Raw genomic sequence first — 27813 nt, forward strand, 5'->3', positions numbered from 1 at the left:
AGAAATTGTTGCAGCAGACGAGCTTCGTTAATAAATTGATTGCTTTTCGATGTTTAATATTTGCGAGAACTCTTCTTGCTAATAATTCTTGTTATTAAATACTCCGGTGGCTAATTCGTCGTATCACTTCGTAACGGAAGTAATTAATAACGTCAAACGTACAAAGTGATTTTTAAAGCACGAATTTATCGAAGAATCGTTACATCGAAAATATTCTATCGATACACACATTTATTATTTCTAGCTGTTTAATAATAATGTAGAGATAGTATAAATGATAAACTTTTCACATGATTTTGAAATATTTTTGATTTCAAAATGAAGCTGTCGTAACGTGTGATTTTCCAGCTTTAATTCACCAACGAGAATTAATCAACCTGAAATTATTCTTTCAGATCCTTTCTTGTGGAAGCCGCCACAAGAATGAATCTTGTCCCGCCATCTTTCGACGAATTGCCGAGCAACTTTCATTTTATGATAAAAGATAAAATCCAATCGGATCATAGAGTTGTTGTTGCATCAGGTATCCTTGCAGATCGTCCGATATGTATACGAGCGATTTACAAAGAGACGTGAGTTAGATAACTGAAGAAGAAAACAGTGTTTCTTAGAAGGGACATCTTCAAGATAATATGTGAATTGTACCAACACGGTAACTAACTGCGAATGAATTTGGCATTCGGAGTACGTAAACTGATCATAACCTGCATGTTAATATTTTGTTCAGATGTTTTGCTTGAAATATATGAGAAGTGTTAAGCACCCTCCGTTACTGAACTTTCTGTCGAGGAATCGTTATTCCCGACGAAGTGATAAGAACACGAGCACGTACAAAGTGGTTAAAACGGACGGTGAAAATATAGATGGTAAATTATTATCAGTTCTACTATCATATAATAGGGGCTGGGTCATTTCTGACCCAGACTGTCATATACTTTGTTTAATTTTTTAAATCTATAGTTATGCGTGTAAGGCATACGCTGAGAAAACTATGAATTCTGAAAAATCACAGCTGTCCATGTACCCTTTGTACTCTTATAGGCGGCAACTTAAGATCTTTACAATGCAAATCCCTTTCATAGTTTGTTGGTTTTAGATATGGATGAAACTGTTCTTGATGTAAATTCCAATTGGGAGTTGCTGACACCTAGAGGTTTTCGTTTTTACCTGCCAGGCAGCGTAGGGCCTGGTTGGTCCGATGTAACGACTACTGCACAGGTCAGAACACAATTGTTGGACATCTCGAACAGCAAGAATAACAACAATAGTGAACAAGCTACGATTGAATGGACGGATGTGCGACCGACACTCCGTTGCACAGCTCAAGAATGCCCATTGTTGTTAAGAAAAGGTATAGAAGAACTTTTTCCTGGATGTATAGACGTTGGCAGCCAGCAGCTCACGATAATTACTATTTATCAAAAAACTGATAATAAAACCTCTAGATGGAGCAAAGAAGCGGAAACCGAGAAACTTGCTAAATACGTGAGTGCTTCGACAAGATTCGTACGGCAATTGAGAGATGGGAAAAAGATTGCTCGCACTATCTATCACAATTAATTTAAATCAGACGTTTTCTTATCCTTTCGGTAGTTCGTACTGGCCGCGTACGACATTTGTTCCAAGCTGAAAATGATCGGATACTGGGCCGATTTCATTAATCCCTTCAGCGGAAAGCCCCACCTGAACTTGCAAAAGATCAACACCTTGTACAAGACGGACGAGCGCTTTCGTTGCTTAGGATTTAAAATAGTGCATAGGAGAAATTGTAAAATTATTTTACACGATGATAATCATAAAAACCTTATAGGTGAGTGGAGTATTTTAAGATTTATTGGTAATAAGAGACGAAACCGCAATATCTGTGTACATTGCAGGAAGTCTCTACACTACGGCGCCAGCGAGTACGGCATTTTTAAAGGAGATATTACGCGATTGCGAGCACGCGGATCTTCGCGATTCTTAATTAATCGTGAGCAAAGAGTGTCAATAGAGTGTGGTTGTGTTTAATCGAAAGACGATCTTTTGTTCACCACGAATACAAGACAACTTTCTCCGCAATCCTGTATAAAAAACTTGAACAGAAATAATATCATTAGAAATTATATCAAGAGTCGGCATTTTTCCATTTCTGTATGAATAATTCCGCTCGCTCTCTCTATATTTCACTCTTTCTATCGCTCTTTCCAACGCTAACACTTACACATAATTAATTATTCTATGATGCGTATATTGTAGGTAACTAATACCACCGACAGGAGAAACGTATCATACTTTTCGTATGCGTTCGTAATCTAAGCGATGCAAAATGGTCTATCGGTACGAACTCTCCGTCTCGTGACTGGCAATGAGATTGCGAGCGTACCACGCGAGTGTAATACATATCTAACTATAATGTAGGATCCCGACCAGGCCCGGACAGGATATAGAATAGAAGAGAAGACTGTCAGTCGACCTCCAATTTCCTAAATGACCCGGGTATGCCGTTCAAATTATCATTGATGGGGAACCGACAATCTCCCGATGAAATATCTATGTGCATGTCGTCGAGTGCCTTTATTTGGTCCCGATGGGTTCTCAGCGTCTTCTTGAACTCGGCTGCAACGAAACAATGAGGCATTATTTTGTTAATTCTCAAAAATCGGACCGTAGAAGCCTACAAGCGTACCGATCATTTCGGAAAGCGGAACCTCTCCCCCATACTCCTTCGGCAGGATTTTGGGATCGATCGCCTCCTTCAGTTCTTCCAGGTTCTTGTGCACCTAATCGGAACGGAAACGACAGGATGAGAGAATTTCGGACTACCCGCAGACAGAATTCAAATATACGTACCGAGATACGGGCCTTCAGCTTGTCATTGAGAAGCGAAATAGCAAACTCAATGATCTTGTTTGCGCAGCTCGGAATATTAACGAAGTGCGTCTCCTTGTGTCTCATGGGTGTGCTGTTCTGAATGCACCGCAGCATGTTGCGTATGTCCGTGAGAGACCAGGCGCTCAGGTGGCCCATGGTTAGACCGGACTCGTCGTTGACATGGGTGTACCCGCGGATTTGATTCTCTTCGTCGTCCATCAGAGCCTCGACCACCAGACTATGCGCTCGCGCCATTTGCGCGGACGTGTATTTATAAGGATCGAAACGACCTTGAACGGAGAGGAAACAGGTAAGGGATAACACGGAGATGGTCCGATAGACGAGAGGAGAACCTGACAATATTTACCAGCGCAGGAGAGTATAACCCGGCGACCGTGTCGATCCCGCTCCGGAAGAGGAACCAGGTAACCAGCGTCCACGATGGCCTCGATATCCGGGTCTTCGATGTCCAGATTTTGAAACCAGTTCGGGTACACTTGTCTGATGGTCAGATACCGTTCGAGCATCTCTTGCGCCATCGGCAGGCTGAACTTCTTGGTCCTGAGAAACCTGAGGAGGAAGGCCGCGTCGGTTCTGCACCGTTTGATATTCGGGTGCTTCAAGATCCACTGCCTGAACTGGTCCAATGCCTGCTGTCTGATAATTTCATCCTCGCGGAGCTCGACGCTGGCGATCAGCTTGGTCGACTCGGTCAGCGGCTGGCCGTAGTCTTCTTCCGGCGTGTTAGCCATCGCGGTCACGTTTCTTGGGACACCAGCCGATCACTGTCGTTCGAGTATCCTGAGGATCGGCTGCGCTCCGCGTTACCAGCCCCTCTTGCCCCGTTATTGGCGCCGCGCGTCCTCGTTTTAGTCCTCGTTCGAATTTCAAGCGAGCCTCCGAACGGTTACGAGACCCGACGAGTGTCTTACGCCATTCCACGATTCGTCGTCCAAGAGAAAGTCCGGCACCGATCCACGCGCGGGAGAACAGTTGTCCTCGCGGTTCTCCGGCGCGCTTTCTATTGCACGCGCGCGCGCGCGCGCGCACAAGCCAGCTCCGATCTTCTTGTTGCCGTTCTCCTCTCGGGTCCCGTTAGTCTCGAGCGACACTCAAAATTCTTCTCCGGTCTTCCAATCTCGATAATTTTTTAGAGCACCGAATGCAATACGTTTCATTTGCGAAACAATCGCAACCTAGCGTCCAACGCGCGACACCGTATGGCAGAGCCTAATCATGCGTTAATTTTCTCTAAACGGTTTCGCAATCTGTTACGAAAAGAGAGAGAGAGGAAGGGAGAGACGATGCTATTTCAGCCGCGATCACACAGTTTCCAAAATGAAATGTCCTGTACCCGGACGTTGCACCTTCCCGACCGATCTGGACTCGAGTAACCCGCCCGCTTGTTTGCACGATCAATTTAAGGCGTCGCTCTTTCCACTCTTACCGCCGTTACTCCCATCGTTGCCGCCTCGTTGCACGTTCTCCTCCAGTTTCCCTTCCGCTTCTGCGTCGGATCGCCTCGATCCCGATCTCGATCTAGCTCCTTCGCTGCCCCCAGTCCACCCGCCCACGCGCAGCCAGCCTTCCGCACCGAGTGGTCCCAGATACTCCAATTCCGAAAACAATCGTCCCTCTCCCTCCGATCAGGGTCCAATCTTTATCTTTCTCTCTCTCTCTCTCTCTCACTCTCTTTTTCTAGGTCTCCCCGCCAATTCTGATCGGCAGATTTCCACGCGGGTGTTCGTTTCGCGAGAATCGCAACAGTGGCCGTTCGAAGATTCACTTTCTTCTCGTAATCCTACAGGTCACTTTCACCGTGGCTCCACTTTCGGTCGCTTCGCTTCGCATCGAGACGGTATCTCCGTTTTTTCGTTGCCTTCCAAGTGGAAGGGACCTTGGACCAAAACCTTGCCCGTGTTGAAACATCGCCGAGAAACGACGGCTCCTCGACCAGGGAGAAAAAACATGCGTTCGTGTATGTAGGTTCTCTCGCCGAATTATCTCCTCGTCAACCAGGTTTTTGTCGGGCGAGCACTCGTCACACCGTTTGAACGCGTTAAACGCTTCCGCCACGGTCGACGGTTGCGCGTTACACGCGATCAACGTTTCTTTACGTACGCTCGATTGCGCAACCGATCGTGTGTCACGGCGTTTCTCGTCTCGGTGAAAGTTGCGCTTCAGTTGCACCCGAGATCTCGGACCTTTCTACTTGCCCGTGGCATGCACCCTCTTGTGTACCGCGTCGCTACGTGTTCGCTTTCTCGAGCTTATTCCTGCACCGAATCAGCGTTTCATGAAACGCCGTTTACTAATTCGTCGATCTTACGGACACGACGCGCTCCTGGTTCGTAAGCTCCCTTCTTATGCTCGAAATAGTAACGACCTAGGAACTAAGAGCGCAACGAATCAATTCCGGCGAAGAAAAATAAAGAGAGTAAGAAAATATCGTCGCACGTGATTCAATTGCCCGAGTGGGCGTGGTCTCGCTACTCGTCTCAGATTTTCTGGAGCCAGAGCAGTGCCCCACGAGATAATGCTATTATTTCTAAGCAACGATCGGCTCTGCGCGTCCTTCGCGCAACGATCGTCAGCGTGTCGTAACCGCTCGCGGAAATGGTCGGAGGGACCTTCGTGCGGGTGCGAGGAAGACAGGTGAATGAAACACGAACAAACACATTGGCTTTCCTTTTGAACAACATGTAATTAGCAATACAACGTGGAAAATAACGTCGGACGAAATGGGGACGAGGCGATTCGTTGGACGTGACCGACGATCGTGTCTATTCGACTGTTCTGGGCGAAACATCGAGAGTCCAATGGTTATGTCACTACGGATATAGCCTCGGGAGACAGAACGTGCGATCAGTTTCTGTACAATACGCGCGCATCTATGTATATATTTGGGAATCGTTGAACGGCATGAACGGGTTGCTGCGACGAAGGGAGGAGAAGCAACGCTCGCGTCTCTGCTCGCTTCTCAGCTACCCCGTTTCATGCCGTTCTCCCGAACACGGGGATCGCGACGATCGACGGAATCATCTGAGGATCACGTTGTCGAACGTCAGATCTCGGCTGTCGCGTTGCGCGCTCGACTTTTTGAACGGGTTCCACGGTAACTTTTTAGCCACGTGGGCGGTAGTGACGGAGCCAGCGGGGCTCGGCTGGCCGGAGGAGACACCGGAAGAGCTGCTCGCGGAAACGCTTCCCTTGTCCTGTTGATTGGCCTTGCCCGGCCTCTGGAACGAGTAAGACTCGTTAGTCGGGTGACGTCCTCGGGGCAGTGGTCACTGTTGCTCACCTTCAAATAGTTTCTGTCCATCGGCGTGACGAGCTTCAAGTTGATGAAGTCGCCCGACTGTTTGATCAGATGCACGACTTGGTCGTGGGACGCCCACTTGACGTCTTTGTCGCCGATGCCGACTATAAAATCACCCTCTTTCATTCCGCCCAACTGCAAAACGACGGAGTAAAGCGACCGTTTCGTTTACAGAGAAAGGCGAAACTTGTGTCAGCGATGCTTACATCGGCCAGGGAATTGTGATCGACGGCCGCTACGATTACGGGAGCATCGCCCCGGACGCTGAACCCGAATCCTTCCCCATCCGGGCCTCTTTGAAGTTGTATCAGTCGCGGAGCGGTCCAGTGCCTCTTGGCCGAAAATATGGCTACAGGGCCCAGTGATCTGAACAGGTCGTCCACACCATGCTGCCCGAAATCCGGATGCGTGATATTCAGTTGAAATTTGGTGGAGGCTGTACGCAAACAAGGGAACAATGTATCGAGAACGACCGAGGACAAAGTTGTCGTTAACTATTCGATCCTTACCGACGATATCTGGAGGATCCAGCAGTCCCCGGAAGTCCTCTTCGTCTCCAATGCCGTTATAGCTCTCGACAGTAGACTCCTGCACCGCTTTCAAAACTTTGGCGAGCGCTTGCTTCGCTTTCAGGTCTCTGCACATCCTTTGCAACCTCTGGCTCTCTTCGTGGAGGACCAACGCCTCTCTGAGATGCGCTTTACCTGAAACCGGCGATCAGTATAATGTCGGCTTCAGAAATTTAACCCTAAATTTATCGAGCCGGTCAAAACGACCGGGTTTGCAACTTATGTTTTAAAGTCGCTGAAATTATGAAGACCCTTTCATCGAAAATGCTTGGAACATTCTAATGTTCTAAATAAATACAGTCTTTTTGTCATTATACAACTTTTGGGCCGGTTAGGTTTAGTATTACATAAGGAAATACTATGAAACATACCTAGTATTTTCCTTTCGTTTTCGTCGCGCGGTATGCTGGCGTCCAGCTGTGTTTTGCCGTCGCTTTTCTGAGCGTGTTCGAGCGCGATCTTCGTCTCCGCTCGCCACTCGGCTATCGGCCGTTCGAACAGGCCAAGCGCAAGATGCTTGTGAGCTAGTGCCAGGTGATGTTCACGTTTCACCAGGATCAGCGAGATCCAGGTTTCTGGAACGTAGTCTCGGACTGGCTCCCGTGAAATCAGCCCGTGGACGTCATTGTAGACCGCAGCTACCTGTAAAATAGGTTTGTTAAGTAAGAACGCTCGGGCTAACGCAGGATTTATGCGATCGTATAAATATAATAAATATATAATATATATTAAATAAATATATAATATATATTAAATAAATATATAATATTATAAATATATAAACATCGTTATACGCGATCGCTGAACATCAGCATCTGTTACCTGCGACGCTTCCTGCGCCAGGTCCAAGGAAACGTCCACGTTCCTCCCCTCGGCAGATTGTAGCTCCAGCTTCTCGAACAAGCACTCTCTCGCTTGGGCCTGCAAAAGGAAAATGCATCGATCGGTTCTTCCGCGATTTCATCATTATTATCAGCCGATTGCGACAACGATCGTTACCAGCATCAATTGGACAAGCATCTCGAGCATGTCCGGTCCAAGGTCCATGCTCGGGGCGTTCGTGAAGTTCTCATGAATGTAGCGGAAGGTACCAGCGGCCCTGAGAAATGCGTCGATCGCCTGATCCAAGCCCCTGGCCGATCGACGATCCTGCTTCGCTGCCAGCTGGGTGTACAACGCTCCGGCATTGAAAAGCACCGAGGCCTTCTCGAACGCGACCGTTCGCTGACAGCTTGGTACTCCTGTCAGGGAATCGAACCACTCGAAATAGATCCCCAAGCTGCGATCAGGTGGGAAGAATCGTCGCTCGACGAAGTACAGTTGGTTGTAATAGCGGAGCAACAGTGCGATGCCAGCTGTGTCCCTCGTTGGTGTTCGAGTTGCCTAAAAAAAGACGCGTTGCCGTTGGTAAATTTGGATCTCGAATCGATCTCGACAGCGTCTAAATTTACTCACCTGTCTGGTCTCCATGAGATCCGCGATGGCTTCCTCGTATTTTCCTCCATCTTCGCTATAGTGCTCAAGAATGAAGTCCTGAAAAGGGAGCGCGTCGAGAACACAGACGAAATTGTTAGGTCGATAGTCGGGCGCCTGGCAACCGTGAATAGGTTTTCGGTAGGAGTCGATCGCGTTCGCTGGAAAATTGGGGACACGTCCGAGGCAGACATGACCGGAATCACGCTCGATCTCATACGAAAACGGTCCGAGCACAACGAGGGCGAGATCAGCACGTTGGAGGAAATCGCTTTGCACCAGGAGAACATCGACAAGATCGAGCTGCTCGATCGCGTGTGCAGACACTTGAAGATCCTGCTGCTGCAGAACAACCTAATCGCTAGGATCGAGAACCTGAGCCGATTGAAGCGGCTGGAGTACCTGAACCTGGCGTTGAACAACATAGAAGCGATCGAGAACCTGGAGGGCCTGGAGAGTCTGAAGAAGCTGGACCTGACCGTCAATTTTATCGGCGATCTACGCGGTGTCCGGAAGCTGAGGTAAAATGCGAAACGCTGAAACCGAGGTTCGCTTGAACAGTATCGGTGTTCTGTGGGCAGATGTAACGAGAACTTGGAGCAACTGTTCCTGGTGGGAAATCCCTGTACGGACTACGACGGGTACAGGGCTTACACGATTGCCACGCTGCCGCAGTTGAAGGAGCTGGATGGGACAGCGATCGAGAGGTCCGAGCGCATCAAGGCGCTGCAACTGTATGCCAGGATCGAGGGAGAGATCATCAGAAGTTACCGCGAGTACAAACGAATCAGGGAAGAAGAGAGAATCCGCGGAAACGCGAAAGTGGAGGCCGTTAGGACCAGGAGCGACAGCGAAAGCGAAGAGGAGAACGATCGCTTTTGGAAGCAAGTCAGCCGCCACACGCCGGAGGAGCGTGTGATCATAGCCGAGCGAACATTGCGGAAGGAAGAACGAAGGAACAAACGCGCTAATCAGGACGAGCGGATCGTTTACACGCCGAAACTGTTCAGTCCCGAAGGAAGGCCTTACAACATGAACCAGCCAAAGATTCCCTTTACGTTGAACACCGAAGATCGCGACGCTGTCGTTTTAGAGGTCCAGGTGTACAGGTACGTGGAAGTTCTGTCGATGCTGTACTCGTTGCACGATGCATGGAAAAAAACCTGTCGATTTTCAGATTCCTGGATACAGACTACGTCGACGTGGACGTGCAGCCCGAGTACGTTCGAGTGACGGTCAAAGGGAAGATCCTGCAGCTGACTCTGCCCTGCGAGGTGTCGGTGGAAGGTAGCAAGGCCGTGAGAAACTCGACGAACGGTAAGTTGGTGGTGACGATGCCGCGACTCGCGCCCTTGCCTGTCATAGGCAAAAGAAATCCGGACAGAAACGAGAAGAAGGTTGTCGACGATAGTGTACCGCGACAACGATCGTCGACGACGGTGCGAGAATACTTGGAGATCGGTCCGGCCATCGACGATATTGATTTCTCGAGGATCGTCTGTCCCGAGCAGAGGAAAACGACTCCGGTGGATACCGATCTGGGAACCGAGTGCAACGATTGGGACAATCCGGACGTTCCACCTCTGGAGTAGCGTGCCGAGACTCGCTCACCTTGAACGGATCCCGGAAGTCGATATCTTTGGTTTCCTTTAGTCCCAGGGGTATCATCGGCATCGCGGGTTCCACGCTGGAAACAAGCGAAATGCGACGTGAGATGCTCGTCACGGACTCGGGAGCCCGGTCGATCGAGTTCCTACACCAACCTGTCGACATTCTGGTAGAGTTCCACCGAGCTGTTCAGCTCGGCGAGCTGCTCCTTCAACAGCTGCAGGTTCGAGTTCACGAAGCTCAGCTCCAGAGCCACGGTTTCCCGGAGCTTCCTGTTTGTAGTCGCCCTGAAACGGGAACCAGCCATGAGTACACTCGCTCGAAAGATCGGAACGGTCTCGCAGGCTCGTCGTCTCGGGTCTCTTACTTGAACAGATTTTCCGCGCCAGCTCGAAGCCGCAGCTCCTTGTTGATCTCCTGGTTGAGCTTGCTTCGTTTATTCTGCAATTTTCCCCGGCAAGTGGCAACCCGTGGATCGGAGCCCTGTGCAAAACGATCGTGGTTAGAAGGAGCGATCCCTTAGCGGGGCTGGGTACGCGCTCGAATCGAAAGAGAGGAGCTGGACACGGCGTCGACGAAATTACGGAAGGGAAACGACGCGCGCGTGCCGATCGGACCGCGACCGGAAGGTAAAGAAAGGCAACCGTCCGTGGGGACACCGTGCACGCTAGGTCGAGCAAGTTCCTTCCGGATCTCCGATACCGGTTCCCGCGTTTGTCCTCACCCCCAGAGATTTTCTCGTCGACGAGGATTCTCGGATAATCTCTAGGTCCTCCGATCGAGACGGTTTATCGATGCGCGAAAATGGCGATGGCGGCTGCGACGACGAGGACGAGGACGAAGACGACGAAGACGACGACGACGACGACGACGACGCATTTCCACAGTCCGTCCTCCTCTTCTCCCGTCCGTCCAGTGGAAGGCTCGTCGGGGACGCGCGATTCTTCGACAGAGGCGCGTAACAAGTCCACTTCAACATAGTACTCGGTCCCGCAGCCGCATCGTTTCGCCTCTATGCCTTGTCCGCTCGGAACTGCGAATCGGAAAGTCGCTTTTTCGTTGATCGAGGGCGAGTGCGTGACCAAGTACAAACGGAAACGGGGGACTGGAACGAAGCAGCGACGAGGTAGAAGGGTTCGGGGTGACACAAAGGAACGGAGGAACACGGGGAACCCTGCTGCGCTTCGAAGACAGCGTCGGTTGTGTCACCGTGACCGTGTTTCGATCGGGCACTGGTCCCGCGATTCTTCGCGGCACTCCGAGACGCATACGAGGCGAAACGCAAACGCGATTCGTTCGGCGTTCGTGATCCACCGTTTCCACCGTGTGCTCCGACTCTTCTGCTGGTCGATCAATTACGAGGAATCGACGCGCTGGACGGTGGAGGATCGGCCGGCAGGCCGGTCGTTCGCCGATGATTTTCGAGATTACCGTTTAGCGACCGACGACCACGGGAGATCTCTCTCGCGCGCAACACCATTCCGTGGCCGAGGGGAGGCCGAGGGGGATCCCAGCGGCGAGTTGGACCGATTCCGCGGGGCCAGCCGACTCTCGGTGAAAGGAGAGAAACGTCGCGGGGCCCCACGGTGGGGCGAAGGATAAGGAACGCTTTATTTGCTCCGGCAACGCGAGGCATCCGCGTATCGCGGATATTTGAAGGTCGGCGGCTGCGGGGCCCGTCGATCGGGCCCCGCGTCTCGGCGCCCGTCGGTCCGAAATCCACGGTCCGGCGCGCTCGGACATGGAAACCGACGCGGTTGGAATGGACGACGGAGGGAGAGCTCGCGGAGCTCCGCGGAGGGAGACCGGACCGATCGCGTTCCGAGGCGAGGAACGAGAAACCGGGACGGAAGCGGAACCGTGGTGTGCGTCGGGAAGAAGCGGGAAACGCGGTCGAAGACCTTCGCGCGAGCAGGTTCCATCCGAACGAGACGATCCGAGGGAACGAGTTCGTGGAGATGTACGCGCTCCGCTAACGGGATCCGGTACGCTCGTATCATCCATTCGCAGTATTATCTCGGCGATCGGTACCGCCGCGGTGATTCGTTATATTTCGTCTATTTGCGAACGGGAGTTATCGCGATCGGATCGAAACGCACCGCGCGGACAACCGGGCACGCTCTACCGGGCCCGTGGCACGCAGCAGCGCGCGTTACAACAGGAAACGGTCCCAACTCCTCGCTCGACCGTTTCAACGTTCTCCTTCGACGCGTCGCCGACGATAACGTACGACGCTCGGTGGAACTTCCCGCGAGCGCGTTCGCGACGACGGAACGCGGCTTCGAGAACCTCTCGAGTTCTGGAAAGGTCGGGACGCGTTGCGAAAGATCGGCGGAGCCATCGTTCGCCGCGATCGCGCGCAATTTACCTGCAACTTTAGATCCGGTAGGATCAACATGGTTCTGGATTCGATCGGTAAATCGTTACTGGACCCGTGACCGTCTAGCGACCGTTCGTCGATCGTCCCGTTTTCGGCCGGGTCTCTAGCAACCTGCGGACACACTCCGGAATCCTGCGTCGAGGAAATCGACGCGTCGAGGAAACGACTCGCTACGGAGAACGGCATTCGTTAGATCCACCAGCCCGGAGCAATCGCGGCCTCGCGATCGCACTCGCGACACATCGATCGGTTCATCGTCCCGGTTACATAGTTTGTCGGGCGAATTACTGGAATCCGCGAGACAGAGAGAGAGAGAGAGAGAGAGAGAGAGAGAGAGAGAGAGAGAGAGAGAGAGTGAGAGAGAGAGAGAGAAAGAGACAGTGACGGAGAGATTGAGAGAGAGAGAGAGAGAGAGAGAGAGACTGAGCGAGAGAGAAAGACAACGATCTCCGACAGATGGAGAAGACACGCGGGTCGCGGCACTGACAACCGTCACGAAACAGCGTCGTCGAGTCTCGCAAACGAACGCGAGGCGGGTACACAGTACACGGTATGCCCGACGTTTCCTCTTTCCTCCACGGAGCGTTTCTTTTCTACGGGAAAGCGGAATTCCCAGGGCCGAAGAACGGTGTTGCGTTCGCGTCAAGGAGGGAGAACGCTGGGTCGGAGTGGGAGAGAGAAAGAGAGATAAAAACAGAGAGAGAAAGGAGCAGGAGGAGGAGAAGATCGAACGAGGAGATCCGCGGATCTGGAGTCGACTGTTGTCGATTGACGCGCACCGCGCAGCACGCACCGCGCACCGCGAACACGGCCCAACGGTTGCTCACCTTCCGCGATGAATCTCTCCGGGTTGCCTACCGATCGGGCCCTTCTCGGTCGCGTTCGGTTAGCTTCGCCGCAACCCGACAGACTCCGCCTTTGCTCGGGCCCCGCCGCCGTGCACCGGAGCCGTACCTACGCGTTCGCAGGCCCTAGGCAATGCGAATCGGGCCCGCCGTCTTCTCTTTTTTCCCCTCGAACGTCATCCGTCCTCGCGATCTTAACTTTTTCGCGATTCTTGCATGAATTCTTCGATGGTAGAAAGTCCCCAGCTACAGGCACTCGCTTCGAACCGAATATTCTGTGACTTCGCGATACGATCGTACCAATCGTAACTTGTTTTTTCTTTTTTTTTTCAAGAAAGACCTGACCTACACAGGCGGTTACAACGACTGCCCCACCATCGCGGCCGTTCGAGACCGCTGACATTTCGGGGGCGTGGAGCGAGATGGACAGCTGTTGCGACTGGTTGTTAGATCCAGGGTAAAGTTTGTTTTTTCCACGCGAACCAGGCCAAGAATGTGGATAAGAATTATGTCAAGCGATTCGGTTCTCGATAAACTTCGCGAATCGATGAACCGTTCGGATTTGCAATTAGAATCGCGAGCCAGCGCAGGTGCAGATTTTCATCGTCGTCGTCGTCGTTGTCGTCATCCTCGTTTATCACTCGTTTTAATTACCGCCGCCGATTGTTAACACGGCGGCACGACGATCGGATCTCTCGCCGAACACGCGATGAATCGATATTCGATCGCGCATGCACGAACGAGAGAAAGTCGAAATTTGATCTTCTGCGCGTTTCACTCTTCGTCGATCGATAATTCTGGACGCGTGTGTCGGTTCGCTTCCTTTACTTTCTTCCGTAATACATAGTTCCCGCGAGCACAGTTGGCGAGCACGTTGTGTCTCTCGTTCGTTTCGAAACTCTCTCGGCTTCAACCCTTAACGGTCAGGAATTCGATTGCACAATGGGAGAGAGAGAGAGATTAGATCTCACAAAGTTGTACAAATGTTGACGTTCCTTATCGGGCGGATAAAGCGGCGCATTATTTCCAACCGCGGCTGGCTATTCCCAACCGTAATGGTTTCGATTTCTACGGCACAAGCGTAACACCTTCGGCGGAGGACAAATAAAAGGATGACGGGTCAAACGCGTAAACAGTTGCTACGTCATACCGAGAGGACAGAGAAATTGAAACGTAGTAACCGACGATCGCCGTTCGATCCTCGACGTCGTGGATTTGGGGCAATCCCGCGCAATAAGACAAGGAAGAAAACGAAAGGATTGAACGCGTACACCATTAAATAAGCTGTTCGGGCGACGGTACGAAGCTCGCCGACGTTACTTACCCGAATGAAACGCGGTTTCAGGGTGTCCTCGTCGGCGATGTCTCCCGATACAATGGGAACGTTCATTGTATCGTTGTCATTGTATCGGACGTGCGGCGAAAACGTGTCACCGTTCGTGCACGAAACCATACGCAGCGTCGAAGGCCGATTGACGAACGAGCTCGGGCGGAAAACTCGCGTGTCGAACGGCCGACTATGGGCGGACTGCGAGCGGATCGCGAGCTTATTCGGAGCGGACTACGAGCGGACGATGATCGGTCTCGACATGGGCCGCGGGCCTCGGTTCCAGCGTCGAGTTTCTGTCGCACGGCCGAGAACTCGATGTCGCTCGAACACCGCGCACACCTTTTCCTTGCCGGGCACGAGGTTGGCGGGACGAGCCATCGGTCTGTCCGAAAGGTCTCGTCGAGGTCCCCTGAACGCGACGGACCCGCGCATTCAACCACCAGAGATCAGCCACCGAAACGATCCCGACGAGCCGACGACGTCCCCGTCGCGCCGGTTCGAACACTAAAATGCGCCGAACACGCGTCACTGCCGCATGAAATCTGCCCGCCGATAGGCAACCATACTCTCGCCCAATGCTAGCGACACGCGCCACGCTGCACACACGGCTGTCCCACCGTGGAAGGTACTACCAGGCGACTCGCCTCGACTCGACTGGACTCGAGCCGACGTGACAACCCGCCTGCCTCCGCGCCGATCAACCGTCCTGTCGCAGGTGTGTCGTTCTACAGGGTGCCCGCCTCGATCCGATTGATGGATCACGCATCGATCGCACCGCCACCGCCTGTGGTCCCCGGCTACGTCGAAAGTTGGCAAAATTCGTAATTTCCTCGGAACTTTTCGAGAGTTTCACACGTCGATTCGAAACGATCGATTTCACGTTTTTAGTTCAGAATTGTTGGAGTCGCGAAGACAGCCGCATAGGAAATTACCGAATCGATGTCGTAATACATTTAGTGCTCGGAAGGTTCGGTGTTCAGGATTTTTCAGGTCGCTAATACTTCAGGTTGCTCAAGAGAGAGAGAGAGAGAGAGAGAGAGAGAGAGAGAGAGAGAGAGAGAGAGAGAGAGAGAGAGAGAGAAAGAGAGAGAGAGAGAGAGAGAGAGAGTTTAATGCGGCGCGTTTGGCCATAAAATGCAGATTTCCAGACGACCGTGCACCGGTCGAAACAGATGGGCAACGTTGAATTCCCAACGGTAGCTCCGTTTTCAAATTATCAACGGTCGTACCAAATCCACCAATGACGGGTCTCGTACCTGCGCACTGTCTCTTGTGTGGAGCGCGTGCTGGCCTAACTTACGCGTGCCATTATGGAAACGTCATAGTTCGTAGAATTTTTACCATCGCGATTGTTCGTGCTAGCACCGATTTGTTGGAATCTTGTGTTGGACATGAAGTGTGAAGGAATGCACGCAGAAGCAGGGGGGGAGATTACAAATAACGAGCAACAAACCGAGATAAGAGTTACCGCGATGTGTCACGTATGGAATGCTTGTGTGTATGTCCTTAGGAATTACGTACGTTACTATGCGCAACTCTTGGCAACGAAGTCTCCGATTTCATAAATTCCTAGAAAAGTGAGCAATCGAACACCCCGTATACGAGAATGCGTGGACGACCATGCGCGCGTGTTATTCTTAAGCATCGTAGAAGCTTTCGTAGGGCTTCGGAATCAACGAACCGACCGTTTCTATCGCTCGATTCTCTACAATCCGAATAAAACGTACCATCATCGTATTTTACCGTTTCTTTCTTTTCTTTCTTTTTTTTATCGTTCGATTGAATTGTTTCGAGACTGTTCAAATATGCGTGAAATTGATGAACATCTAAACTAGCTTAGCCTTTAAGAAAACTATCGTCGTTTAACGTTGTAAAATGAAACACACGACACGATCGATTGTAAAGGTCGCAATGTATTGTTGCTATCTAAAATCACATATTCACAATATAGATACAATTTTCGTCTTAAAATTCAACGTTATTATACATACAATATAAACAGTCGTCGATCACTAGAATCGAAAAGAATGAAATTGATCCCGTCACAAAATTGACCGTGAGCATTTCTCGCGACTCCTACGGCAACGCTTGAAACCGAGATCGAGACCGGCGATGGAATCGGTGCGAGCGTGTTTCTCCGCCACGGGTATTTGGCACGGGTCTGGAAGTTTCGGAAGACGTTTACGTGCATCGCACGGCGGGATCGATTTCACGGACGTCGCCGAAAGGAAGCCGAACAAGCGTTCCGTGAAACGCGACTTTTGCTACGTGTCCGTCTGTGTCGCCGATCGCTCGGTCTTCGCCGTCGTTTATACATATACAATAAAGATCGATACATTTCTATATGTACATCGTCCCGTGATCGTGGAACAACGGAATAGGTTCGGCTCGCGCGCGGAATCGCAGCTTCGATGAGAACGATTGTTCGAAAAAGCCTACAAAAACGTACTCGTCGCGGTCGCTTCCTTCTTCTGCGGTCCGCCCCTTCGAGCCTCTTTTTTTTCCAAATGGACAATGATCTAGAACACGATCTCTCGATCGTTCCAGCCGGCCCGGAAGAAAGACTTCGCCCGAACAGAACTGGACACGACTCTTCCCCCATCGTATAAAATTATGTATTCTCTTTACAGGCGTGTCGAACGAACGATAAACGACGATTCGATCCATCACAGTTTCGAGTTTTTAGGACGGAAACAGGGTATTCCATGGATTATGCCGAGCTTAAAAGTTCTCTGCAACAATGACGATTACACACAGATATTATTCTGGCACGGGTCAGTCCTAGAACCTGCTACCTCTATTTATCGTCGACGAAAACGCGCGGACACTCTAGCGGGCATGGGCAACAATGCGATCCGCGCGATCGTTCGCCGATTTTAACGGGAAAGCCCGGACCAGTGGCACCGCGAGGCGGACTCTGCCCATGCCTGCTTTTTTTAGGCATCGTGTAACGGAAATCGGGTATCGATAACGCGCGACACTCCGAGTATACACGGTCATGCGAGAGCGTCGTCGGGATACTTACGTCGAAAGTTCTCTTCCCAGTAAACCAGTCCCCACTAATCCTGTACGCGATCGACTCCTATTAAGCTGAGCCCTTCTCTCTGCTGCAAAAGTAAAAAGAAAGTTTACGTCGTTTGTATTCCTATCGGACGGTTAGGCGCGTTAGTAAAACTTGTGGAGCGCGCGCGCGCGCGCCCGCGTGCACGTTTTTACTTCGCAACGGCGATTCTCAATTCGGAGCATGCGAACATTCACGGATTGATCCCAGCTAGTGCAGAAAAAGTAACTTTATTCAAAATCTCGATGATCACGGTGTATTTTTACAAAAGACAGAAAGAAAATCCGAATTACAAACGATCGATACAAAAAATTCATTTCACGAGCCTTGGCTACGCTCGACGAACCGATGAACACGACTTCTGAACATTATTCATCTGTTTCCTAGCGTATAAAACGTATAAAAAATACCGAGACACAGCCTTCAGTTTTATTTGCGAACGGTCGCCGCAACGGCGCGCTTAGAGAGCTAGATTCATTTCTTGGTACAAAAAAAGGTAGGATACGCGGATCCGATTCGTCAACAAATTAAAATTACGCGAATAAAAAAAAAAGAAAAGAACTGATAAAACTGGGAACTACAATGAGGTGAGGAGACTACCAGAATTTCCATTTCATTTTATCCCGTTTCCTTCTCTTTGGAAACATCGGCCAGTTCCGAACGGTCCCGAAGATCGTCGGGGCATTGTGCTTTTGATTACCCGACGAGACCGCCTCGTCGCTACTCCGCAACTCCGCTCCATCATTTTCGATTTCGTCCGTTTCGTATAAAATGCTGAAAAGATTCTCTTTCCCCTGTATTCGCGAGCGAATCGACGGCGGCGTAATCGTCGTTACACCGTCAACTTCTGTCCGGATTTCCGGAGACAGCGGCTTGATCGACGATCGATCTGGCGCGCTGTCGCATTGTCGTCGCGGACTCCAATGCTTGACCGATACGGTGTTCTCGTTCACGTCTTTCCAATAGGCAATATCGTCCAAGGGTTTCGCTCGGACAAGGGAATTGGCCGGCGTGGGGATCGTTTTACCGTCGGCAATATTGTCCGCGGATTTGAACATTCTGTCGGGCGTGTTGCAGAAGAACGAGGTGTTGGATTCTTGGTCGGGTAGCGAGGCGCATTCGCTGAGCGGGCTGCCCAGGAAGTTGAACGACTTCCGCGGTTTACGGCCACGCCTTAGGTGTTTTATTTTGCGATTGCGAACGGTGCGACGCACGATGCTGTTTCTCTTTCGTCGCTTGCTGACTACGACGCGTCGTTGCTTAGCAGGGGTCAGCCGCATGGCTTCGCCCATCAGAACGGACTTGTACAACGAGGGCGAGTTCTGATAGCCGGATCGAAGATGGGGCAACCGTCTGCCCGACACGTTCGGTCGTTTCTTGAGTTCGTCCACGACGAACCGGTAGCTAGCAGCGGCGCTTTCATTCTTGCAGAGATGCAACGATCTCGCAGAGAAAAGCTGTCTGATAGAGTTGTTGGGCGACCCGACGTCCGGCGAGAAAGGTACGATTTCATCGAGGCTTTCGGATATCCCTGCGATCGTGTCTCTCCTAGGTGTATGTTCGTCCATCTGCTCCGACCGGCTGTCGTAACAGATTCGCTTGTTCACGGCCACACTCTGCCTCGTTCGTTTGAACGAATTGATCCTGGAGAGGTTGATCTCGCGCCTGGGCGCTCTCGCCGCGACCTCGAGCAATGCCCGTCTGAAAAGCTCTTGGTTTTCGTCGGGCGTGGTGTAGACCGTGTTGCACGGCTCCAATATCTCGCAGTCAGGGTCGCGAGTTAGGTCGACGGACACGGTAGTACGCGCAGACGAATCGTTCGGGTTCCGTAACGGTACGCGACGCAGCTTCGCCTCTTTCGAATCGTGCAACGCGGCGAGCAACGCTAATCTCTGTTGCCGCGCGGACTCCTTCCTCGAAGCGTACGTAGTCCTATAGAACTTACCACCAGCGGCGCGTGCTTGACGTTTGCGGCGTTGATCCGGTCTACTGAACGCGGAACCAGTTTGAAGAGCCTCCATCAAGCTGTCCATGACGCCCTCCTGCGTCTCGTGAGCGTTCATGTCGACGAGGGCGCGTTTGCGGGCCGCACGGGCCGCTTTCTCGGCTTCCGCTTTTTCCCGCGCCTCCCGTGCCCTCCTCTGCTTCTCCTCCCCCTCCCGTAACTTTATTATCTCCCGTTGCGCTTGCTGAAAACCGAGCAACAAACTCCGGTCAGGCTTTTCCCGTCTAATCTCACGAGTCCCCTATCCCCTCCACATTCTTCGAGTACAGCGAGAGCACGTGAAAAGATAGCCAGACGCTGGAATGCGGATCCGATTGGCAATCGGTACGATTTCCTGATCTTTAACGAGTACTCGTAGCGCACCATTTATTTCACCTCTGCGCGGTGTGTTTCAACGTACTCACCATAAAGTCGTCTTTGAACGTTTTGATATCGCCGAAGAACTCCTCTATCGTGTACTTCTGTTTGTCGAACGAGAAGAACTCGGAGATCCCGGTGTACAGGCTATCCATATTCTTAAACATATTCTGCATGACCTCGTAAGACTCGCGCGCCTTCTTCGCGAACGGCTGCAGCATAGTGCGGTCAAGGAAAAATCTCGCTTACTCGTACTTGCCATAAATGAGCGATGGTAGCTATTAATAGCGAAAAGGATACGCCCATGACTTCGATAAACCTGTCCTCGTCCGATTGGGGCACTTTAGCGTTCGACAAATCCTGCTCGAGGTTCCGGATGTTGGAATCCATTTGTCGCAGCGTCCTTTGGACGTTTTCCAACGATACCCGACTCGCCCTGTCCACATGCGCCAATTCCTCGGGGAAGCTGATGCACTCGGGGAACTTCTTTTCTATCGTGTCGACCAGATAGTGCATCAGGGTCTGCTTGTTGTCGATGTCCTTCGTGCTGGTCAACTAAAACGTTTGAAATATGTCAACTTTCTGTAACAGCGATTCCACTTTCTCTCGAATGTGAACGTACCTTGGTTAGGAAACTTATCTCGAAACCGAAAGCTTGGCCATTCTTGGAACCAGAGTTCATGTAATTACCGAGCAACAAGATCAACTCGAGAATCCTGGCAAACTTTTTGCTATCCTTCACCTCCTCGCAGGCCGCCGTGCCGGCCACGATGTCCGGTTTCACGTCTTGCACCAGTTCCTCGTACCGTAGCATAAAGCTCAACGACCTCAACCTCGGCAACAATCTCTTGATCGTCGATATCTGTTGAATCGACAACGTTTTGTCATGGTTTTGTGAATCGAAAGGATCGATGAGTATCGTAACTTACGGTTACGCAGAATTGCTCCGCTTCCGTCAGTTCGTCGTATTGATCCTTGAAGGCTTGCAACTTTGACAGCTGGTCGGGTGGCGGTAAATACTGGATCAACCCCTGAAGTATATTGTCCGACACAACCGGACCCTCGCACTTGAGCAAACAGGATTTCACTTGGTCGTACGACATGTGCTTCAAAGTGCCACCCAATAGAATCAAGATATTCTGCGCGGCTTTACTGTCGAGAACCTTTAAGTCCTTCGTTTTCTTCGCAGGTACTGACCTGTACAAACACAGTATAGTACGGTGATGTGCACATCAAAGTATGAGGGAGTCGGGGGATGATTAAATTTCTTACTTGTCTACCACGTCGTCGATCTTCTTTCCGCTGGGCTTCGACGCGAACTTCTGGGAAAGACCGTCCAGAATTTCAGGACTCGCCAGTCGTTCCTCTTGCACTTTCGTCCAAAACGATTTCTCGGTAAGCTTTTGCGGTAGAATCTGGAAGGCGATAATAAGCGTTTAAATTAAGGACTCCAATTCTTTAAATTCAGGTCCTCACCGCTTTCCAATTTGCTCTCTTTAATGGTGCCTCGACCTCCCATTTCTTCTTTGGCTTCAGACCCAAGGGCAGCGACTGCGTAGTGTTTGCAGGTGGTCCTACACCAAAGCCAGGCATCATGGGAGGAGGAATCGGACCCATTCCGGGCATGGGGGGAGGTGGCGGTCCCATTCCAGGCATGGGAGGTGGTGGTGGTCCCATACATCCTGGCATGGCAGGTGGTCGTGGAGGTCCTGGAATCCCCATACCAGGAGGTGGAGGAGGTGGAGGCGGTGGCGGAGGCGCGCATCCGCCCGGAAATGGAGGTGGCATAGGTGGTGCCTGAGGCACTAGACCTGGCCCACGCATCTGTAAAAGAACCGTCGGAATTAGAAGCAATTCTAACAACAATAATAAATAACCATGATCGCTCACCATGCTGGCACCGGTAGGCTTCCCTCCGGTTTGCTCCAGTTCTCTGATCTTGTTCTCCGCATGCTGGAGCTTCGCTTCGGCCTCCTGTTTACTGGCTATAGCTTCCTCCAGTTTCTGCGACACCTCGATCAACCGTCTTTCTTCTTCTGCTCTCGACTTCTCGACCAACGTGTCGATCAATGGCTGCACGTCGATTTGAAACCGCTTGGTCGCGCTAAAGTCCGGGTCGCATCCTGAACGATGCAGAACTATTTGCGACACGCATTCCTCTATTAGTTTGTAGTACGCGGGCCTGTCGGATCGAGAACACGAGGCAGCGCGAACATGAAAAAAAAAGAAAAAGAAATGTGCAGATCGCTGGAACGCAACACAATTAATAACGCGTCGAGCATCCTCGGGAAGCATTCCTACCTGACCAACGCGTCGTCCCTAACGAAAAGCAGGTGCTGGAGTATCGACAAGAAATACGGTTCCGCCGACGACTCCATTACCATATTTTTGATCACTTCGAAGCAGTCGTTCACGTCGTCGAGTTCGAGTCGCACGTGGTCGAACCTCTGTACGAATTCCTCGTAGTCCTCCTCCTTATGGTCGTTGAATATCTTTAGGTGTCTAGCCAGGTCTTCGGACTCGTCCCTGTCGAGCGTCTCCAAAATATCTGCCAAACCGACTCGCATGATCTCGTTCCGCAGATGCAGTCTGAAGTCCAGTTCTTCGGTAGAGGAAATGATAGAGTTGATGAGTTGAAGGCACTCGACCTGTTTCGACAACGGAATGCTTTATTAACGATTGATCGTGAAAAGAAGAGTACAGCAAGATAGACCGAGTGGTAGCATACCCTCAGGTTTTCGTTCTTCTTATTCATCAAACCCTGAACGATCGGTAGAAATCTTTCTCTGCTCTTGAACTCTCCGTTCATGGTGATCGCATCCAATACCTTCTTGTGACTATCGCTGGAAATCAGGCAAACCGCGCCGAGAAGCTTCACGGCTTCGGACATGACGGACGGTTTGGTCGGTTCCAATGATCTCGCGACGATCGTCAATGCCTCGTGATGGGCCAGCATTTCCTTTATGCCGACGGTGTTGTTCATGATAGCCTTTAAGCATCGGATGCATTCGTATTGTATGCGCTCGTATCGATTGTCGCTGCGAAGAGATACAAAGAAAACATTGTCTCAGAGACACAAGAACCGCAGCAGATGTACCAGCGAAAAACAACTTTTCTTCGCGACAAAACTCTCTGTGTTGCTCGGTCGACGGGCAGAGGGCATCGTGCAAAGAATCGGTATACGAAAACTATACGGTCTGCTGAACTAAGGGTAGCCGAGAAAAGGATCGAGCATCGTGTGAGATTCGACGCTCTATTAGTTTTCCTAACATTATTGTTCGACATCTCTCGTAATCGATCGATCTTTCTCTGGCGTACCTCGCATCGACAACTAGCAGCTTAAAAAGAAAAACGAAAGGTCGCAAGGCTTTCTATCGCTAAAGAAAATAAAAACTAAAGCGTATAGTATGTTTGCATGAATTACCTATCATAATATATGAAGGCACTGGAATAGAACAACACGGTGATTAGAAATTCTTAGTCCGGCACCGTCGAATACCAATGCCATGATGTAACGCAACGATTCGCCGTATTAGGAATGGAAATACTTACTTCCGGTAGCACTCGTTGAGCGTCGCTAAAACCTGTTTCAATCCCTTCGTGCCGAATTCTTGTACCCAGCTGAGAGGATTGTTGGTCAACGCGATCCTCAAGGACTCGATGCAGCTATAGATTTTGTTCACGCTAAGATCGGGCTGCGCGAGATATGTTATGTAGTCCGCAGGCTTGTCGAACTTAGACCTGTTCTCCTGGATGCTGCCTTTGTAATGCAGCACCAGCATCTCTTTCTTCTTGGTCTCCGACTGCTGTCGCAGGGGTTCCTTCTTCTCCTCGGTCAGGTTCATGTTCGCCTAAAAGACAAACGTTTTTTAACTACCGATCGGATCGTCGCCCTCTTTCTTTCTGCTCACCAACATCTCCTCGAACTTGTCGTTCACAGCCTCCTCGTCCATCCTCTCGATGATGCACCGATGCTGCTCGATCTCGTTAAAATCATCGCCGGAATGGGGTCGGGGCATCGTGTGGTTTCCCGAACCACTTCTGACCCCACCTCCACGCCCGGATTTTTTTGGTCGGCCGAACCATGTGTCCAGCTGAAACATCGTCATCGGTCAAGCATATATCGTCTTCGTCTCGTTCAACGAGATATCAAGGAAATCAATCGAAGAAGCTGGTCTCTGCAAAAGTCGCGAAACGAACGCAGTAGAAAAGCGAGTCTTACCCATTCCGTGATCATAGATTACGCGTTTGTGGTTACGGGCGTTGTGGTAAGGACCGCAAGGACGTGCACCTACTTCGCGCGCTTTGAACGTGCCGCGTCCGATTCCGTTAATTAACGATCACAAGCTTCGAGACCCGATTTCCTTCTACTCCATCCGATTTTCCACTTGCCCACTCGTCGATTCTGTTCTAGTTTTTCACCCTATACCACGCGTCAACCGATGCAACAAAGGTCACTCGAATTTTTGTACCCTTCCGAATCCTAGATCCTGTCGATCAATCCGCGCGCGCTACACGCTACCGCGACACCTCGTCGGCGACGATCCACAGGTGTTTGTCGAAAGGATTCGCGCCGCTGCCTCGGATTTCAGGTCTCACCGTTTCAGGCGACGACAACACGCTCCCGATAACCATCGAGTAACTAACTTTAGGATAACGGCACCGCCGATGGCGAGTCATCGAACGGACCAAAAGGAGAGAAGATCGAGATCGAGCTCAGCCGAACGGTGGAAGGACGCGCGTGCGTATTCGCTGGATCTACCCACGACCACGACCACGATCATAAAGCCCTCCTCTTCTTACCGCAGACATTCGTGTCTGCGCTTTTCGATGTTCATCGCCGGAACGAGAATCCGTTCTCTTTGTACGCCGTCCGATTACCATTATTCATATTATTTCATCGACTTGAACGCCTAGTAATTCGACGCGAGAGTGGCGCGTGGGCGCAATTGCAGGGGCCAGCAGTTAGGGGCTGCTTCAACCCCGCGCCATTTTACAACTTTTTTACTTTGTACGGGAATAGTTTTCTGACCCAGTGTACAGACTTTTTAGAGGTCATGTTTTATTCGGAGAAAACAGGAAAAATCTCTCAAAACCGATCAAACGATTAAAATTCCAGATTTTTCAAGTTTCAAGGGTTTGTTCCCTCGTTCCGATTTTTGCCGCATTTCGAGGCACTCCAATATCCCGAACAATGGGCTCGTTTTAGCGAACTTTTCAAGTCGTTACGCGCAGCAATTTAAAACGTTCGGTTAGGAGGTCGCGTTAACTTTACTGCTAATTAATGGTCAACGACGAAAAGTACTTTTCCGAAAGCGCGAATTATCGCGAGTCGCATTCTACAAGCCTGATAGGGTCTGCGTCATGCCTGTGAATAGCTCAAGGTTTCGGCTTTCGGAAATTTGTGTGCGCTCGACACTCCAGCAATTTCGTCGTAATTTACAGTTGACATTGTGTCTCTGTTACCGTTCATGATATGTTTTCGGAAACCGTCGAGAGCAATTGTCGGAAACAGCTCGCGCGCATTTCTATTTGTCGGGAATGCCGATGAAAGAAGGGAAACGAGGAAAAATTTGAAACAGCGGATGAGATCACTCGAACGAACGGTCGATGATGTAACAGACTGTGACCAGTATGCGCGCGAGCTTTTCACTCGAATCCTTCTCTTCTTTTCTTTCTCTCTTTAACATTTTATTCGTTTCGCCTGCAGACCAACGAAGAAACCGTGAAACCGACCGGTTTTTAGCCGATTTTTTAAAACTTCTTTGATCGCCGGAATTCGGTGCATCCCTCCGAAAAACAAGTTGCAATTTTGATTTTTCTTTTTTGGCAAATGCCTTCGTCAAGGCCGAAGCAGTTCTTTAAAAATTGATTGTTCGTCGCGGCACAAAGAATCGTGTCACCTATGCCCACCGATGGGCGAATCTATATCCTTATGTATGTATATTCTCGTGATCGTACTCAGTCGCCTAGTTATAACGATACGAGAACCAGATTGCATACTGTGCATGCTTGTACGCATTCTCTGCATGCCGGTCACCGGTGACTGACGCGGCAGTAAACGCATGAAATTGTCATAGCCCTGATCGGCGAGTCTCGTCACCTTGTCCTAATAATGTGTATCACGCGGTGCTTCGAGTATCTAGGCTTTTTCTGTATGCGGAATGGTTCGCCTTGAGCATTAATACCGTCCGGCGAGTCTCGCGATTACCATCTTGGATAATTCGATGAACTCAATGTCAATCAAGTACGATTTTGTACGATTTTATGCGATTTTATCTTCTGTCTTATACTTGCGTCGAAGACGTAGCCGAATAATCGAAATTGATCCGAAGAGTTAATTTGTCAGGATAAATTTTGTTGGCATAAGATCGGAAACTAACACCTATTCAGCTATCGCATCACTACAAGCGTAGCCGATAAACGTACAGCAGGAAGTGCGACATCGTGCCTACATATTGCGTGCATATCACTTTCCAGAATGGATATCAACATGCGCTATCATGCTTCCCGATATTGCACGAATTCCCGACTGAATTCGAAGATTCTTATGATTGCAAATTCCTTGGGCAACCTGACCGAATAAAATTCCGATAATTCTGGCCCAACGATAGGTCGCAGCAAATAGTCCAGAGCATGTAATCTTGACCACATCCGGGCACTACAAATGTTATTTGAAAATATAGAATGTAAACAGTACAATTAATAACAACCCAGGCTATTTTTGAGGAGAACTATACGAGCGTATTAGCCATGACTGCTTCCAGGAAGTATTTCTTTCAAAACTTCGAGTCTGCTGGATTATCGGAATTCTATTGTACTTCAAAACCGTTATCATCTACCAGCTCCTTCGGTAATTTTCATTTCTTATCTCACATACGTGTATGCATTTTAACGCAAGCAAATTGCAGCAAGTACTTACAAAACCTGCCGACGATTTGTCCTTTCTATTGGCCATAGTTTAATCTTCCACAATCATTACCTTCGATTGCACATTGTTTTCTGCAGCAAATAAACAAATTAAGATTTTATTCTCTTTTAGATAATATGCCTCTGTACATCTTGTTCCTCCTTCAAAAATAATTCTTTTCAGCTTGAGCAATATTTGCGAACATGACTAAAGAGATTTTATTAGATGCACGAGCGTGGGTGTAATAATCTTGTATTTGTTCCAAATAGGATACAGCACTCCGATAAAATACAATACTAAATGTCTCGCACTTTGTGACCAGGCTAAAAAAAACTGCTACCAAAGATTACTCTATTTGTATAATAATGGAGCAGACAATACTGTTTATATTTTCGTAAAAGTTGAACAAAACGGGGTAAACACCGCTAGAAGAAACAAGGCGTGAACAGAAAAGCAGTTGGTACCGTGTGTGATTCGATTTGGAATATACTTACTCGATACGATTCAAAATACGCTTCGGCGAAAGTCAGTTTTGATGATTAGAAATCCGTTATTCGCACAAGTTTTGAAATTGTGTTCTATCGGCCGGCAGTTATACATTAACGAACAGTTTCCCTCGGGTAGGTAAAAAGCAACGAGCACTTGGCAGTTTGTCGGACGAGGTAAAATGACCTTTCCAGAGAAAAATATTCGTTTCATCCGTTATGACAATGAAACACCTGCCAATACAAAGCAACCTATTCAGAAAATTGGGAAACAATGGGTTACACCACGGTGTTGTTGTTTCAACGAGAACGAGGAATTCACTGGAAAAACACCGATATCACAAGTAATTGCAAAATTCACACGGTAAAACGATCGCATCGGTTAATATTCGCCAAAGGAACACTCGGTTTAGAAGCAACAACACGCGAAATGCTGCGAGAGAACATTAGCGCCGCGAATGTCATTTCTACGACCACAAATGCTAATTGCTCTGTCGGTAAAGCAGAAAATTTGCAGACGTACAGTGCCACCAATTAACGGTATCATAAAATTGAATTCTATTGTTTACGCATATTGTTTACAATCAATATGAAAATTGGGTAACGATGTTACGTGAA

General features: G+C 49.9%; 4 protein-coding genes across 7 annotated transcripts; 2 read left to right on the forward strand and 2 right to left on the reverse strand.

Moving 5' to 3' along the window:
- Positions 1-479: 479 nt before the first annotated feature.
- LOC117221613 (cobalamin trafficking protein CblD) lies at positions 480-2105 on the forward strand. 2 transcript variants are annotated; one of them, XM_033472704.2, is made up of 5 exons: positions 480-652; positions 728-866; positions 1097-1485; positions 1594-1810; positions 1878-2105. In XM_033472704.2, exons 2-5 carry the CDS (start codon positions 728-730, stop codon positions 1964-1966), a joined length of 834 nt encoding a protein of 277 aa, XP_033328595.2. In that variant the 5' UTR covers positions 480-652; the 3' UTR covers positions 1967-2105. The 2 variants fall into 2 exon arrangements, with proteins under 2 accessions (XP_033328595.2, XP_033328596.2); XM_033472705.2 differs by lacking the exon at positions 728-866 and having other exon boundaries at positions 482-684.
- Positions 1812-15412, reverse strand: LOC117221611 (rhophilin). Of its 2 annotated transcripts, XM_076523422.1 has the most exons (18): positions 14372-15412; positions 12191-12372; positions 10547-10855; positions 10190-10305; positions 9978-10109; positions 9826-9901; positions 8197-8274; positions 7741-8124; positions 7564-7662; positions 7113-7383; positions 6682-6876; positions 6379-6608; positions 6151-6307; positions 6051-6080; positions 3221-3586; positions 2833-3143; positions 2669-2762; positions 1812-2598 (listed from the first exon to the last, which is right to left on the reverse strand). In XM_076523422.1, exons 3-18 carry the CDS (start codon positions 10799-10801, stop codon positions 2447-2449), a joined length of 2946 nt encoding a protein of 981 aa, XP_076379537.1. In that variant the 5' UTR covers positions 10802-10855; positions 12191-12372; positions 14372-15412; the 3' UTR covers positions 1812-2446. The 2 variants fall into 2 exon arrangements, with proteins under 2 accessions (XP_076379537.1, XP_033328589.1); XM_033472698.2 differs by lacking the exons at positions 1812-2598; positions 2669-2762; positions 2833-3143; ... (1 more) ...; positions 12191-12372; positions 14372-15412 and having other exon boundaries at positions 5538-6092; positions 6155-6307.
- Positions 8758-16114, forward strand: tilB (touch insensitive larva B; the record flags this gene model as incomplete). The annotated part of the gene is made up of 2 exons (XM_076523442.1): positions 8758-9323; positions 9392-16114. Coding segments are annotated over 2 exons (981 nt in total), but the record flags the coding sequence as incomplete, so codon positions are not given.
- Positions 16115-16269: 155 nt separating this feature from the next.
- Positions 16270-27653, reverse strand: dia (diaphanous related formin 1). Of its 2 annotated transcripts, none has more exons than XM_033472991.2 (16): positions 27205-27653; positions 26723-26802; positions 23712-23894; positions 23353-23651; positions 23225-23245; positions 22529-22838; positions 22102-22448; positions 21277-21982; positions 21073-21215; positions 20730-20997; positions 20423-20662; positions 20101-20355; positions 19848-20012; positions 19384-19627; positions 17403-17484; positions 16270-17109 (listed from the first exon to the last, which is right to left on the reverse strand). In XM_033472991.2, exons 2-16 carry the CDS (start codon positions 26756-26758, stop codon positions 17088-17090), a joined length of 3321 nt encoding a protein of 1106 aa, XP_033328882.2. In that variant the 5' UTR covers positions 26759-26802; positions 27205-27653; the 3' UTR covers positions 16270-17087. The 2 variants fall into 2 exon arrangements, with proteins under 2 accessions (XP_033328882.2, XP_033328885.2); XM_033472994.2 differs by lacking the exon at positions 23225-23245 and having other exon boundaries at positions 21277-21624; positions 21691-21982; positions 27205-27651.
- Between the last annotated feature and the right edge of the window lie 160 nt (positions 27654-27813).

Source organism: Megalopta genalis, chromosome 7, assembly GCF_051020955.1.
Source record: "Megalopta genalis isolate 19385.01 chromosome 7, iyMegGena1_principal, whole genome shotgun sequence".
NCBI classification, from domain to species: Eukaryota; Metazoa; Arthropoda; class Insecta; order Hymenoptera; family Halictidae; genus Megalopta; species Megalopta genalis.

Excerpts from the sequence above, each read along its gene's own strand:
- LOC117221613 (XM_033472704.2), top strand. The coding sequence starts at position 728 with ATGTTTTGCTTGAAATATATGAGAAGTGTTAAGCACCCTCCGTTACTG. Across the intron at positions 1,486-1,593 it reads CCGAGAAACTTGCTAAATAC|TTCGTACTGGCCGCGTACGA; the intron begins GTGAGTGCTTCG and ends TCCTTTCGGTAG. Across the intron at positions 1,811-1,877 it reads TAATCATAAAAACCTTATAG|GAAGTCTCTACACTACGGCG; the intron begins GTGAGTGGAGTA and ends TGTACATTGCAG.
- dia (XM_033472991.2), bottom strand. The coding sequence starts at position 26,758 with ATGGCCAATAGAAAGGACAAATCGTCGGCAGGTTTT. Across the intron at positions 23,895-26,722 it reads ACAAATCGTCGGCAGGTTTT|CTGGACACATGGTTCGGCCG; the intron begins GTAAGTACTTGC and ends ACGATGTTTCAG. Across the intron at positions 17,485-19,383 it reads TCAAGCACGCGCCGCTGGTG|CAGAGAGAAGGGCTCAGCTT; the intron begins GTAAGTTCTATA and ends TTACTTTTGCAG.
- LOC117221611 (XM_076523422.1), bottom strand. The coding sequence starts at position 10,801 with ATGTTGAAGTGGACTTGTTACGCGCCTCTGTCGAAGAATCGCGCGTCC. Across the intron at positions 10,110-10,189 it reads GGCGCGGAAAATCTGTTCAA|GGCGACTACAAACAGGAAGC; the intron begins GTAAGAGACCCG and ends TTCCCGTTTCAG. Across the intron at positions 3,144-3,220 it reads GGTTATACTCTCCTGCGCTG|GTCGTTTCGATCCTTATAAA; the intron begins GTAAATATTGTC and ends TCTCCGTTCAAG.